The following is a 14,839-nucleotide window of genomic DNA, read 5'->3' as shown; positions in this document are numbered from 1 at the left end:
AAAATATATAAACATATGACAGTTCTTTTTCATTCATTTTGCAAAAAAAAAAAAAGAGTTCATCATCTGCATCACTGGCATCAGGGCAGAGTCTGGCTATTTCTGGGCAGCCTCAGTCTGCTGACCTAATTCTCCCAGGTCCACTAGACAAGCGATTTGGGATACGGCAGGACTTTCTGCATTTCAAGCATGGTGCTGTACTTGGAAACTTTACTCCAAACACAGTGGCACAGCATTCAGATGGTTGGATTTCAGAAGTTGATCATGTAGGAGTATGTGATCTCCCCAACACTTACCTCCCCTTGTGTGTCCAGGGACCTGTGTCATAGGTCACACCCCAGGGATAATGACTACATCTTCATGGTACTTTGACTCTCCCCTCCCCCGGAAGTTCCACCAGAGTACTGATTAGGGCTGTTTTAGGTAAATGTGTCTTCCTCAAGCAGTACTTTGCTGCTCTACAGAACTGAGTGAGCCTCCACATTATGAGACCTGTAACAACCCAAACGCAAAGGGATGACCTCACAAAGATAACATTTTGGGGAAAATCCTGCCTTGTAGTCAGCCCCAGGCAGTTCTTAAAATCTGAGTTTCTGGAGTCATGGACATGTGCCCCTGCTGTGTCCTTGGCCTGCATCACTGCCTCCCCTCCCTGACTGCCCTCAGCTGGGTCGGGGCAGCCACCCCGCCTAGTGAGGCTCACACAGCAAGCACTCAGCTCCTGCTGTGGGCCCTGCTTCCTGAGATCCAGCCTGGGGACACCGGGGGCCAGCTGCTCCCCAGCTGCAGAGCAAGGCCTCTGTGCTGTCATGATGGGATTCTCTTCAGGTCCTGCTCGAGGTCCCTGAAGGGGACCCGCCCTACGGGCCAGGCTGGGAGGGGCCCGCCCTGGCAACGCCCACTCCTCACGGGGCTGGGGCTCCGCTCCTTGCTCCCGGGGGCTTTGGGCGTGTGGCACTGAGTCTGCTCCATCCTCTGAAACACGGAGACAGCCCCCCTCAGTGAACAGCGCAGCTCAGCCAGGCCACAAAGCACCTCACCCCCAGGCTGGGTAGTCCCTCCCACCCTCAGCATCTTCCTTTTGGGCCAGGGTCTTCCCTAGGGCCAGAGTCCCTCCACTCTCCATAAGCTGCCCAGTTGACTGTGGCAGGACATGGGGACTGTGCTGGGTGACTGGGGCTGGGGACACATACAAGGTTCTGACTGGGTGGCCCCAGGCAGTGGTGAGGGCTGGGGTCAGACAGCCGCTCAGCCACCACTCCTGCTGGGCTCAGTGCTGGGCAGCAGATACAGCCTTGGGCCCAGACCACAGACCCCAGGCCCCAGCCCAAAGGCCCCTGGAGAGCTGTCCCTACCTGAAGCCCAAGTCACAGGTAGGAGGGCTGTGTCTGAAGAATGCGGGCCTGGGTCTGCTGCTCCATGCTCAGAGCCCTGAGGTCTGAGCCAGCCCTGGGCTTCCTGACCCACACCTGAGAGCTCGGCTCCTCTGGGGGCGTGCCCACTAGCTGCTTAGACACCAGCTTCCAGATGCAGGGAAAGTCAGGGGAGGGCAGGGCCAGGCACCTGCCCCGCCCTGCCTGCCTCCTCGGCTGAAACAACTCTTTACCAACACATTTCCCCTTTATTAACTGCCATGTAAGTTGTTATACAACCAGGACATGGTTCAGGAATCAAGCTGTGTGAAAGCAAGCGCACTGAGGCCCACTGAGCCACATCCTCAGAAGAGCAGGCGGATGGCGCTGCGATGCAGAATGGGCTTCCCCGCCACCAGCACACCTCGCCCCTGACCCCTCAGCTGTGGGGAGGCCTGGAGACTGCAGCTCCAGGTAATTTCATCTCTAGGTCCTTGGGAGTTGAGGGATTGGGCTACAGACCTCAGCCTGGCCGTGCAGGCAACAGAAGCTGGGCAGAGCTGAGCTAGTGAGGAAGGGCCTGTCCAGTCCCCACCCTCATGGGGGCTGAGCTCAGCTAGTTCCTTTCCCAGGAGGAGGCCACTGTGAGTGAGACACTGGGTGCCCGGGCCGACCTCCTGTTCAGTTTCTGGACTCAGCCTGGGTGCTGGCGAAGACCCATGAAAGGCACTCAGCTTGGGTCCGCAGGCCCTGCTGAGGGTGGCCGTCCCTGACTGAGATCTGTGGGGCCCAGGGGAAGAGGGAGCAAAGTAGTGGAGCCCAGTGGGTGGCGCAGCCCAAGGCGGGGTGGCTGTGGCACCGGCAGGCCGAGCAGTGGGCTCAGAGCTTGGCCCGGGGGTGGCTCTGGAGCAGAGCCCGCATGTCCAGGAGTGCCTTCTCCAGATAGTGCGCCAGGTGGACTGCATTGGTCTCGGCACAGCTGTTGTAGGCTGACACGGAGAAGTTGATGTGTGTCTCCATGGGGTTATAGCAGACGCCATAGCCGTCTGGCACCACGGGCCCAAAGAACATGACACAGTCTGTCTTGGCGGGGACCTAAGGATGGCACAGGACCAAGGCTCTCATCCCAGCCCCACGGTGCCACCAGCCTGCCTTCCACGTGGGCTCCCACCATGATCTGCCTGAGACGCCCTCTCCCTGTCTTCAGCAGATAGCTGACTCTCCTCGAGTCCTGAGGGGTGCAGTTCTGGTGATACCTCTCTACAGATTTCCCTGACATTCCTGGGGGCTGTCACTGTCCTGCCTAGACTGTGAGCCCCTGGGGGCAGTATCCCAGTGCCCTGCACAGGCTGGCCTAGATCAGATGTTCTTTAGCATCTGATCAGTGAGTGAATGAAGCCAAGGAAGAGGAGGGGTCCCGACTCCTTTTCAGCCTGCCAGAGGTGAAGCCAAGCCCCTGATCCCAGAATTCAGCTGCTTCAGGAGTGGCCTGTGTGAGTCACATCACCTCCAAGTGACTGGGTTTTGGACCTCGGTGCAGCCTCGCTGGCTTCTGTCCATCCCACCCCCCGGCAGTTAAGGCAGTGGCTCACCTGGCTGGTGGAGAGGTTGAAGTGCATGGCGATGGCGTAGGAGGTGTCCATGAAGATGTCGGGCATACTCACTAGGTCTTCGATGGCCTGAAGCTTCAGGCCCAGCAGGTGCCTGTCAAAGGCCTCCCCGCGGATGGCCTGAGGGAGGGGAGCTGTCAGGAGCAGGGGCTGTAGCCCCACAAGTTGCCGCCCTCCCTAGGAGCCTCTGGTGGCGATGGCTCTTCCACTCACTGGCCCTCAGACCAGTGAGACCAGAGCAGCCGGGCAGGAAAGCTCTCACTTCACAGATGGAGAAACTGAGGCCTAGGGATTCCCCTGCCTCTAGGGAGGCCGGAAAGTACAGCCTAAGAGCACAGGCCTCCAGCTGAGTGGCCCGGCCCCATCCTGGCTGTGGGACCTCGGCAGGTCACTGACATCTTGGGGCCTCAGTGTCTTCATCTGTGAGATAGGGACAATCACTGCACTCCCTCTGTGGGGTGGCACTGATTGAAGTAGTTGCCTGAGCATCACATGGGCAAAGCCTGGCGTGTGCAGGCACTCAGGGTTAGGCTGGGAACCGGACCTCCACCCCTGGACTGCAGCCCAAGCTGTCAGAAGGCAGGCACCCTGTGGTCCGCTAGACTGTGCACACCCTCAGCATCCTGGGCTCTGGGGCAGCGGGAAGGGCGCCTGACACAACATCCAGAGGCCAACCTGGGCCCAGGGCAGTTGCTGGGCCTCGCCTTCGTTTCTCCCACTGTAGAATGGGGATGTTCAGCATTGCTCCAAGTGCCCCAGTGCTTAGGGCAGGGGTGCCTGATGCTAAGGGGAGCAGCTATTTGCTGCAGGGATGGACAGGCCAGGGGGTCACGCCCAGGGCCAAGGGAGCAGGGATGGGGGGTGCTGGCTCACCCGGTCGGTGTAGGCTCGGTGGGCCTGCACGGCCTTCCGCAGCAGCTCCACCTTCTTGTGCTCCTAGGTGAGGGAGAGAGGGCGCTGACGCTTCCTGTCCCTGCTCCCCCCTCAGGGGCCCACTCCCCACTCCAGGTTCTGTTCTCCCTGAGAGCACAGACTGGCCAGTCCCCAGCCAAGGCCTGACATAGGGCAAGTGCTCACTGCTGGTGGCTGGCCCTTGAACAACTCGGTTTAAACTGTGCAGGCCTACTTATATGAGGACTTTTGTCAAAAAACACAACAGTATGACACAGACCATGGAGGGGAGGGCTAGACCGGCAGACACACAACCACAGACACAGAGAGCGACTATAAAGGGACACGGGGAGTTTCAACTGTGTGGTGCCCTGAATCCCCGAGTTGCTCAAGGATCCACTGGAGTTCCCTTTTCTCTTTGGCTGCCAGAAAGCTCCACACCAATAAATCCATAGCTCCATCTTCCATGAGATGCCCAGTGTCCACCACAGGTCTGGAATATAGTAGATGCTCAACGTGCATTGACAGAAGAAGAAGGAAGGGAGAAAGGCTCGAACCCAGCTCTCCCACCCTTGCCCCCGACCTCTCACCGTTACATTGGGATCATCCATGGCCTTGACGAAGGTCAGCGAGTCCATGGAAGCTGAGCGGATGGTGTCGGTCCGGCCCAGGTGGAACATGCGCAGAGAGGCGCTTTCGTAGGTGGCGCAGGCCTGCCCGTAGATCCTGGGTGGGAAAGGCGCTGAGCTCACCCCTGGAAGGTCCCTCCACCTGCCCCCAGGCTTCATCCTCCTTCCCAGGGTGTGGGGTGTACCTGTAGTAGGCCAGCTGCAGTGCCATCTGGATGAAGGCATCCGGGCTCAGCTTTTCCGATTTGGGGAAGTCCTTCCCAAAGTGGTGGAACACCATTACCGTGATGTCCAGGTCCTGGATCATGCTGGGGGTGGGGTGGGGGTGGAAAGTGAGGAGCAGTACCCAGCAGCCTCTGCCAACCCCACAGAGGGGCCGAGGGCAGTCTCCGAACCAGCAGGCACCATGGCGGACCTGGCTCTTGTTTTGGCTGGAGGAGCCCCTCCGAGCACTCACATGCTGAGGCTCTGCTTGGCCTTCTCAATGTCGCTCTTGATCTCGGGCGTGATGTTGAACCGCAGCTTCTTCGGCATGGGCAAGGGAACCATGGGAGACCGCACAAGTTCTGGCCTCTTCCTGCGCAGGATGTGAGGTCTCAGGCTCCTACCAGGAGCCTCCAGAACCTGGGTCCATCCCCGGGATTACAATGGGGAGGAGGGAACCAGTCCAGGGAGACTCTTGGAGGAGGAGAAGGGACTTGTCCAAGGTCACCGAGCTGAGAAGTGGCAAAGCCAGAATGCAAACCCAGCTCTGATGGACTCTGAAACCCACGCCCCCTTCTGGCTTTCTCTGAAGAAGCACAGATTCCCAGCACAAGGAAGAAGGCCATTCCTCCTCTGAGAGCTCGTCTGTCACCTCTGTGTCACTGTCATCAGGAGTTGGAGAACTGGCTGGAGGGTGGGAGACCCACACTCACGTGAACTCAATGACGTGGTCCAAGAGGGAGACGATGGGGGGTCCCTCGGCCGCCGCATGCTCGTAGACGAGCCCACAGGCACCGTCTTCGGCCACGATGAACTGCAGGGGAGATGGGGTCCCTGACAGCTCTAGGCCCCAGCAGCCATTCTCCTGCAGGGTCCCCTGCGGGGGGGGGGCTCTGAACCATCTCAAGCACTTCGGCTGACTTATTACTCTTACTCATAACAGCTAACACTCACCGGGGACTTTGGGACGCCTGTCCCAGGTCACGCTAAGCACATCCTGTGCTCAGAGACCTTTCTGGGTCCTCGCACCTACTGTTCCCAGAAGTCCTACCACTACCCCATTTCACAGGTAAGAGGGAAAGTCATGACCAAGACCGTGCCACTCAGCCTGGCCCCACATTCCAGGCTCTCCCTGATCACAGACGGATGTGTTGGAGGTGACAGGGGTTACTGGGCCAGGCTTGGGAAAGACAGCTAATTATAGCCTCGTCCACCTGCTGGTTTCCCCTTGCTTTACAAGCTGGGAAGCCAGGGACGCCGGAGTCCAGGGGAGGGACAGGAAGTCCTGAGGTGGCAGTGGGCTGAGCCTGGGTGCGGGTTGGGGGTGGGAGTCCTGGCCCTGCCAGCTCCTTACCTGCAGTGTCTTGTCGAACCAGCGGTTGCCACTGTTGAGCTTGCTGCCGCCCCCGTGCAGCATCTGGCCCGCCACCTGGCTGCGGTACGTGTCTTCCGAGACCCGAGGCATGGGTGCGTCCAGGCACACGGTGAAAATGCTCCTCTGGATGGAGTGCACTGACTCCCGGTTCACCTTGTCTGTGGGGATGTGTGTGTGTGTGTGTGTGGGGAGCCGGTGAGGGTTAGGCCTGGGGAGGTCTCTAGAGTTTCCTTTAACAGGGCCCTGTAGCCCCAGAGCACCCCATGAGGCACTGCTGCCCTCCTTCAGAAAACAGAAGCCCAGGTCACAGAGAGAGCCAGTAAGGCAGCTGGGGATCCAACACGGGAGTGGATTCTGGGGAAGATGCTCTTGCCCAACACGGGATTCGGAGGGGATGTGAAGGTGGACTCCTCAGTCAGAGGACGTGTTCTCACTGCAACTTGCTACTGAACAGAAAGAAGAAACTAACAAAACCCAAAGGAGGTTTTCCCTTATGTGCAATGGGGCCAACAGCGCCCGCTCTGAGTCGAGGGGATTCAGCATGACAGGGGTTGCTGGGGCCTGATGTGGGTACCTTTGATGAGGGTGCTGTAGGCCTTGGCCCAGGAGTTACGGTGGTTGGAGGTGAGGATGCCCACGGGCTCCTTGTTGGTTTGCAGTGACGAGTTCCAGACCTTCTCCAGCTGTGTGAAGATCTGATCCGAGGTCAGGGGTGTCCCATCACTGTGGTACACATCCAACTCAAAAAACTGTCCGGGCACAGGCAGGTGGAGAGAAGAGGTTTTGTGGGGGCCTCAGACAGGCAGCGGTCACCTCCCAGCCCAGCTGAGGGGACGGCGTCAGGCCGAGGGCAAGGAAGGGGAGGAGATCCCTGCACTGCTCTCCCCGGGCTGACCAGGCCCTAACTCTTGCAGGCCTCCCCTGGGTCGGGGCCTGTCTGGATACCCAGTGGAGAGAAGAGGTCCAGGGCCTGCCTGTTCCAAGGGCACATGGGCAAGTGTGTTGGGGAAGCTGACTCTGAGCCCTGCCCTGCTTCTTCCTGCAACCATGTGGGGGTTGAACAGCTGCAGGGGGATCACCCACTTGGTAGTTATGCACCACGGTGATGTGCATAGGCGGCTTCTTGGTCCTGCTGAACTTGGTGACCAAATCCTGCTTGGGGCCTGGCACACGGCAGGACGATAGGATCTGATAGTACTGGTTCATGCACAGTGGCTTGCCCCCCAGGTACTCCACGGGCAGGGTCTCGCTGCAGGGGCAGAGGGACAGGGAGGTAGGTGGGATCCATAGGGAGCTCCTGGGTCTGGCTGCAGGCTGGGTTGGGCAGTGGGGCTCACACAAGCAGTGCTGGGCCCCTTGGTGCCCACCCCCCTCCCCCATTTAGCGTGGGAAGAGGGGAAGGGGGGTGGTTGTTGGAGGCCAACTGGGTCAGGAGGCCTGCGAGCCACCCTACTTGTGAGTCACCCTGGAAATTCCCTTCTCTTCTCTGGGCTTCACTTTGCCACAGGGAAGATGAAGCAGTGAGTCATCCCCTGGGGTCCCTTCTTCAGCTGGGACGTCAATTCCAGGGATCTCTTGGGAGAGGTTCCCCTGGAGGAGGTCACGGTAGCTGGAGCTGAGAACTCAGGTGTCCCGATCCCCATGCTCTGCCTCCCCAATCCGCAAAGAGGCTAGGTCAGCAGGAAGTGAAAGCCACTGAGCTCTGGGCCTTCTCAGCAGTCAGGTAGGGGGTGGGGCTGGGCTGCTGGAGTGGCTGTAGTAATTAGGCGGTCCAGGTGGGAGGTGACAGGGTGGGGATAGGGCCACTCACTTGTCAATCATGGCCTTGAAATCCAACACACCCTCGATTAATTTGGCAGCGAACCTGGAGGGACAAAGTAAAAATCCGAAGGCTGTGTGGACAGCCAGAAGGAGGTTGTTTCACTCCTCTCACTGCCTAGAGAGCCTGAAGAAGTTCAAGTGTAGAACCTGTATTTCTGTCTCACTCTGCATAATCTCTAGGGAAAGGGATTAGGGTGATGTGCTGGCCAAGCAATTGGCAGGACTTTGGTGCTACTGAGCAGCATGACTATGGCTGGCTCCATCCTCAGAGGGTCCAAGGGCCTGATTCACAGCCTGGAGCCTGGAAGGCCTTCACCCTGTTCTGAAGCATCAGTTAGGGAGGGACCTAGGACTGTGGGGGGAAGGCGAAGGGTGACTGGGGGGACAGTGGCTTGAGGTGTCCCCCCTCTTAGATCTCTTCCTGTTTCTGGGCCTGTGTGTCCCCCAGGGCATCTCAGTCAACCTGCTCCTTCCTCCCTGAACCGTCTGGGCCACATCAACCATGCCTGACGCATGGGGGTGCTCCTGGCCCCCAACATGGGGGCCGCTGGCTAGAGTTTCTGGGCTTGAACCCCTGGTCCTTCCTGGGGTGCCCTGGTCCCTTTAAAAGAAGCAGATATGGCCCTGAGAGACTGACTAGTCCTTGGGCAGGAGATCTTGTCACTGGTATTTTTATCCCTGGTAAAACTGGAATAGAGGCCAAGGCAAAGTGACATGGCTGAATGTGGAAAACGGGACTGTGTGCAAAGGTCACCCTTGTGGCCAGCTGAGGAAAGTGGGAAGGAAGAGGTCAAGTGCCAGAACTGGGGTGAGTGGTAGCCTCAGGTTTAGGGAAAGGGAGGAGTCCTACTCTGCAGTTTGGTGGTTAACAAGAGTCAGGAAGATTCTGCTTCATGTCCAGGTCAGTCAGTCCTGAAAGGTGATCTTGGGCAGGTCCCTTCACTGCTCCTAACCTCAGTTTCCCTATCTATAAAACAGGGATGATGCTGCCTACTTCCTAAGGCTATTTGTGGGGGGGATGAAAGATAATGAACAAGGCTGGGGCCCCTCTATTCTCCTGGGGGAAGTGGACATCAGGGCCCTGGGAAGGTCCAGAGCTCTGCCCCCACCTTGGTGACTCACCGGAGCTGGCCCTGCCGATCCACAAAGTCCTGCTTCGGCAGCATCACGCCAGGGCTGGAGTAGATGACCAGGGGCTGGCGGTACTGGAGGTAGGCTGTTTTGAGCCACCAGTCGGACAGCTGGGGAAGGACCAGAGCCCGTGAGGAGGGATGGATGGGGACCTGGTTGCCCCTTCACTACCAGGGCCAACAGAGCTGGCTGGGTGCCCTCTGCCCTCTCTAGTGGGCACAGATTCTCAGACTGAATGCTCAGATCCAGAACCCCCCAGTCCTGTAAACCCAGCAGCAATCCATCCTCGTCCCTCTAATGGAGCCAGTCAGCATTAGCAAGGGGAATCAGGCAACACTGTCAAGGAAAAAAAGACTGGCAGGAAACCTGGGGCTGGGTGAAGGACAGAGGGAGAAACAGCAGTCATTTTTTCCTTCTCTTCATTGACATATTTCAGGTCAATGACTTTAGTACTTTTAGAAAATAAAAATGTACGTCTGATAGAAAGGAAGCAAGAGAGAAAGTTATATGCAAACAAAGTCCGATAAGTAAATTTCTGCCCATCTCAGGTGGGCATATTCTAGGGAAGCAGGAGCCCTCAGAAACCCTGATCTTCTGTGCCCTCAGCTTTGCTGCTGTCAGGCTAGGGCATGGACAGCCACTTGGATCTCAAGGTCAGGGCAATCTGGAACACAGCCCCAGACATCTCAGAGCCTCTGTAAAGACAGATCACTGTACTAGTGACAAGATGTAGGTGACTCTCTACTAGGCTGGCCACTCTCTGCTCAGGGTGGGGTATTTCCATGGATATGCAGCTAAAGGTTCCTGTCTTGGGACCTGCAGGTGACCATCATCCTTGAACCTTATGTGCTGATAGCAATACTGCCCCACTACACACTCCCCCCAGCACAACCCTCTGTGGCAGGTCCTTCAATCCCTGGAGACTCAACCCCCACTGTGCTTCCTCATCTACCTTAAATGCAGTAGGACGTGCCTCTTATCACATGGACTCCCCTTGGGAAACTGCTGGCCATTGGCCCCTGGCAAGGGGTGAACAAGGGCAATATGCCTGGGTCACACAGCAGGCCCGTAAGCAACTGCTGTCTGCTGATCTGTGACCTAGAGACATGGTCCCCAATCAGCCAGGCCCTCCTGTCTAGCCTGGAGCCTCCTTGAGCGCTGCTGTGTGGCTCTTCGATCCATCTCCCTGGGCCTCAGTTTTCTCATTCGTAGATGGGGAGGGGCAGACAGAAGCTCCCTCCCCTTGGGGACAGCCAGGTTGGGCTGCCCTTCAGCCAAGTGCCCCCACAGCCCTGGAGATCTCAGAGCCTCTGACCAGAGCTCTGGAATCCAGGGGAGCCCCTGCAGATGGGGGCATTCCCTCAGTGAAAATCTGCTGAGCAGGGGCAGAACCCTCCAGGGCCCGTGAGTGGAGACGGGCTGGTGCTCCCACTCTTTTAGCCAGAAGATTAAGTCTGAAATAACAGTTCTGGCTACAAACAAAGTTGGAAAACTGCCAGATCCCAGATGCAGTAAGATTCTGACCTTACCGCAGGTTCGTCTCTGCTGGTGGCCGGCTGACGTCTCACACCTCCTCTCTCTGCAGCCCCTGCCCTTCCACCTGCTCCCTCACAGCATCTCTCACTTTACAGGGCCAGACCCATCTCTGGTTCTCCATTCATCTCTGTCTCAACGACCCTCCTTCCCTCCCTGCACAGAGTTGCTTTAGGCCTGGACTGTCCACCCCGCAGCCCCATCAGCAAGTGCCACCGACGCCAAAACATATCCTGGACTGAATGACTTGTGTCCTCTCCCCGCCAGCCTGCCCATGGGCTCCTGTTCCCACCTGCGCTTCCCTCCCACCAGCACGGGAGCCCTAAGTTCATGCTGGGTGTGAGATGAACACAGAAAAGTGCCCGGGGCACCAGCGCAGACACGCCTGCACACGCTGGACACAGCTTTGTGAAAGACTGAGACACAGAACCAGAACAGTCAGTCACTGTCAATACGATCACCCCACAGCCCCCTCCCACTGAGCTCCAGTCCAGGGGCTTCCTGGGACCCCCCACCCCTGCACCCCACTCCAGCCCCCGTCCCTGAACCCGCCAGCTGTCTCCACCTGTGCCTGCGCTGCCCACTCTGTCTGACGCAGACCCAGCACCGCCTCTGCCCTGTCCTCCCTGCCCCTCTGGAGCGAAGAAGCTACTCTCCACCCTCACGCCTGCTCCGTCCTCTCCACTTGAGAGAACTGCACTGCCTGATACGGCCTGGTCCCCTCACACGTGTCCTCTCCCTGCTCTACTTGACTGTCAATCCCACCAGGCTGTTGACAATGTCCTTCTTGCTCACCCAGCACCCTGCTTGGTGCTGGGCACAGAGTAAGTGCTCAGGAAACTCCATGGTGCAAATGGATGCACCAGAGCAGCCTGTGTTGGAAAATTGGGGGTATGCAGCCAGCAACAGGCCACAGGAGGGGCGCTCACAACGACCCAGGCCTCCCGGGAGTGGCCCTGTTCCCCTCACCCTCCACATGCGCCAAAGGGACTGGTGTGCCCCCTGCTTTCTCACTCACCCAGTTCTCCATCTTCCTGGCCCTGCGCTCCAGCCCCTTCTGCAGGCGCTCCCCCACGCCACCTGCTGTCTGGAACTCTTCCACCAGCTGCTTGGTTTGGGACCATTCCTCCTCGCTCACGATGGGCTGCAGTGCCTTGAGATAATGGTCCAGGGTCTGCTGGAGCGGGGGCACAGGCAGCCGGGGGAGCGAGTCCTGGTGTGCCTTAAAGCGACTGGAAACCTTCATCAAGGAGGAGGGCTTGAGGAGGCCCAGGGGCTTCACCTGCAGGCAGCAGAACATCCTGCTCATTCTCTCACCAGCTCTGGGAGACCCTGGCGCTCCCAAGGCTGAAGTCCTGGGCACTTATGTGCCCATTCCTGGTGTCAGAGACAGCCTCTTGGGTGGGGCCTGCCCTGGTTTCCCAGCCCTCAGCTGTAGGTGTCTCCGCCTCTTAGGGGCCTGGAGAAGCAGGTAGGGATGGGGGAGGGTGGGGAGGGGCCACTGATCTTGGCAGGGCTCACAGGAACCAAGTCAGGATGGATGGCACCTGCCGGGGGGGCGGCAGAGATCAGATGGGCCTCTCACCTGTTGGATGCATAGGGCCCCGCCTTTCTCACCCTGGGATGATGAGCCAGCCAGCTGGTGAGGTGATGGCTCCCCCCCCGGAGGTCCCCACCTCCTTTTCTCCCACCCGTACCAGGTTGAGAAACAGGAGGGAAGAAGAGAAAATTAGATAGAGCTAGACGATGACAGTACCTTTAGGATTTTTCCTGTGGGTTGGGGAGAGGGATGGCATGGGGACAGTGCTGTGCCAAGAGAGAGCTGAGTGGCCTGGCAGGAGGGTGAGAGTTGGCAGAGAGAGAGAGAGACAAGAAGATCCAAGGCTGCTGGCAGCAGTGGGCAGGCAAGCAGCAGAGGCTCCATTTCATACCTTCTCTTTCTGCTGCCCGTTCTCCATGGCAGGACTGAGGTTCTGAGCCCTGTCTGTCTGCCTCTTGGGCTGGATCTCTAAGCCTAACTGTGCTACCAAGTGGGTGAGCAGAACCTAGCAAGAGGCAGCCACTTTCCCGGGCTGGAAAGAGAAGACAAGGGCCAAGATTCAGGGGGAGGCAGACGGGGTAGTGGCTGCAGCAGCTGTGGTGACATCTGGGCTTGTGGTTGCCGCGGGAGCAGCTGCTCCATCCTCCCCAGCTTCCAGAAGTGGAGGAATGGGGAGCAGATGAGAGGGATAACGCTGTGCACTGGAGGAGAAGGAAACCTGGAAAATGTTTCCCTTTCTTCCCTGGATGGGTCCAGTGCCAGGGAGTCAGGCCAAGAGGTATTAAAACTCCACCTGCTGGAATGTGCATCGGTCTGTGTGATGAGGGAATACTTGGCTGGAGGACAGAAACTGCTTGACCACCAAGGTTATACTGTAACTGTGAATATGGTCCTGAACACTGGGGATGGAGCCGCCGAGGAGGAGACCCCGGGAAGGGGCAGCCAGTGAGCATTTCCCTCCAGGACATCTGGTTCCTTCTGGGCCACCCTTCCCCTAAAGTCTAGTTCTCTTGAGTCTAGTTCATTCACCTGGGGGTTACCAGTAGAGACCTTTGGGCATTAAAAATAAACCAAAGAATGCTGGCTTTGGGATTGGGCTAGATTTGAGTCGCCTGACCAGGGAAGGCGGGCCAAGTCTCTTTTTGCCTCAGTTTTCCTGGCAGTGATCAGGTCATTAGGATGACCTAGAGGCCATCTGTGGGATGGGAACACCTTGCTGGCTCAGGTGGCGCCAGCAAGGAGGAGGTGGAACTCTGGGGCCCTGAAATATCTGGAAAAGTCTCTGGGAAGGTAGATTAGTACCTCAGCCCTCGGGGCCTCGCAGTGTCTAAATATCCTTGGCAAAAACACAGGGAGATACAGAGATACACTAGGAGTACGGAGGAGAGGGATCTAAACAGAGAGCAGTGCCACCTGCTCCAAGCTGCCCTGGGGAAGACTGGGGGTGGTCAGGGTGGAGGGGTGGGGGTTTGTAGATGCTAATCAAGTTGCGGGGAGGGGCTAGTGGAAGTCGGGGGCGTGGGGCTTCCGCCTGCCTTCTTCCCCAATTCGGGGGACTTTCTGAGCAGCCCAGCTTGATGCCTTCACTGGAGTGGCTCTGGCCACACACAGCTCCCCAGGGACCATTTGATCAACCCAGGAAGGGTGACCAACTGGATGGGGCTGGAGAAGTGGCCGGGGAAGAAATGGCTCAGGCTGAGCCGTGGACAGGTGTGTGAGTCAGAGAATAACCATGGGGAGACATTCCTGGTCTCTCCGCTCCTTGGCTCTGGGTCTAAGGGTGGAGGTGCGGCCCGAAGCCACGGTCCTCACAGGTAAAAAAAAAAAACAGAAAAAGATACACATTCTGTACACAACTAACAACGACAACAACAAAAGGGACAAAATCCCACACGCTAAGACTAAAATTACAATAAAACTGTTAACTTCATCCATTTCAACTTGGGTCGTTGGAATTTAGTGCCACAAAAAGCCTCCTGACCTTGAGCCTCAGTCTCCCCCTCTGCCAAACGGGGTTAGTCCATCTGCTGGCCTCACCCCAGCAGCTCCTAGCTGGGTTGGACAGCGGCCGCCGGGCCCCAGCGCCTCGACGGCCGGTTTTCCCACTGGGGCGTAGCTACGTTGCTGGCCCCGTCCGCTGCCCGCCCGCCCGGCCCGCTCCAAGGCCCGCCAGGCCGGCTGCCCGGCCACACTCACAACGGTCCTGGCAGCGAATGCCAACATCTCTGCAGTCCGCCCGCGGACTCACAGTCCGCTCCGTCCGACCCCCTGGGCAAGGTCCGCGTCGCCGCCGACGCCGCCGGTGGGTCCCTGCTAGAGCCTCCGGGCCAAGGTCGCCGAGTCACGGCCGCTAGCCGGTAGAGGCGGCCCCGCGCCCACCCACCGGGCCGGGCGGCCCGGGAGAGGCGGACTCGTGAGGCGGGGCCTCGAGCCGGTTCCGGCCCCGGAGGCTAAGCCGCGAGCGCGGGGCGGGGCCGGGGCGGGACCCGGGCGTAATGAGTGGTTGGGGAACCCCACGAGGCGGTGGAGCCCGGGAAGAGGAGCAAGGCGGAGGCCGCCGTCCGGTTCGCCCTCTCCCACCTCCATTAAGGCGTCCACAAACTGTGGGAGGCAGTGGTGTGCACCCCCCTCAGTCATTTTGGTGGCGCTGCCCTCAGAGTGGTAGGAAAACACAACCATGTTGACAGAGGCAGGTCTTCTAATAGTCCTCGGGGTCGGGTCAGAGCCCGGCTCGAAGATGACAGGCGGGGGCC

At 58.6% G+C, this 14,839-nt stretch overlaps 1 protein-coding gene across 6 annotated transcripts; it reads right to left on the bottom strand.

Annotated features, from left to right (window-relative positions):
- Positions 1 to 7: 7 nt before the first annotated feature.
- CRAT (carnitine O-acetyltransferase) lies at positions 8 to 14,414 on the bottom strand. 6 transcript variants are annotated; one of them, XM_068984644.1, is made up of 15 exons: positions 14,283 to 14,409; positions 12,478 to 12,618; positions 11,565 to 11,828; positions 9,005 to 9,123; positions 7,872 to 7,925; positions 7,145 to 7,310; positions 6,636 to 6,810; positions 6,041 to 6,219; positions 5,400 to 5,500; positions 4,940 to 5,059; positions 4,668 to 4,790; positions 4,444 to 4,579; positions 3,836 to 3,898; positions 2,945 to 3,082; positions 8 to 2,447 (listed from the first exon to the last, which is right to left on the bottom strand). In XM_068984644.1, the coding sequence occupies exons 2-15, from the start codon at positions 12,502 to 12,504 to the stop codon at positions 2,232 to 2,234; spliced, it is 1,881 nt and encodes a 626-aa protein (XP_068840745.1). In that variant the 5' UTR covers positions 12,505 to 12,618; positions 14,283 to 14,409; the 3' UTR covers positions 8 to 2,231. The 6 variants fall into 6 exon arrangements, with proteins under 6 accessions (XP_068840745.1, XP_068840756.1, XP_068840738.1 ...); XM_068984655.1 differs by having other exon boundaries at positions 14,335 to 14,409; XM_068984637.1 differs by lacking the exon at positions 12,478 to 12,618 and having other exon boundaries at positions 14,283 to 14,414.
- Between the last annotated feature and the right edge of the window lie 425 nt (positions 14,415 to 14,839).

The sequence above is a fragment of the Capricornis sumatraensis genome, chromosome 1 (genome assembly GCF_032405125.1).
Source record: "Capricornis sumatraensis isolate serow.1 chromosome 1, serow.2, whole genome shotgun sequence".
NCBI classification, from domain to species: Eukaryota; Metazoa; Chordata; class Mammalia; order Artiodactyla; family Bovidae; genus Capricornis; species Capricornis sumatraensis.
Note: the sequence above shows the minus strand (reverse complement) of the source record. Positions and strands in the feature narration are given on the sequence as shown.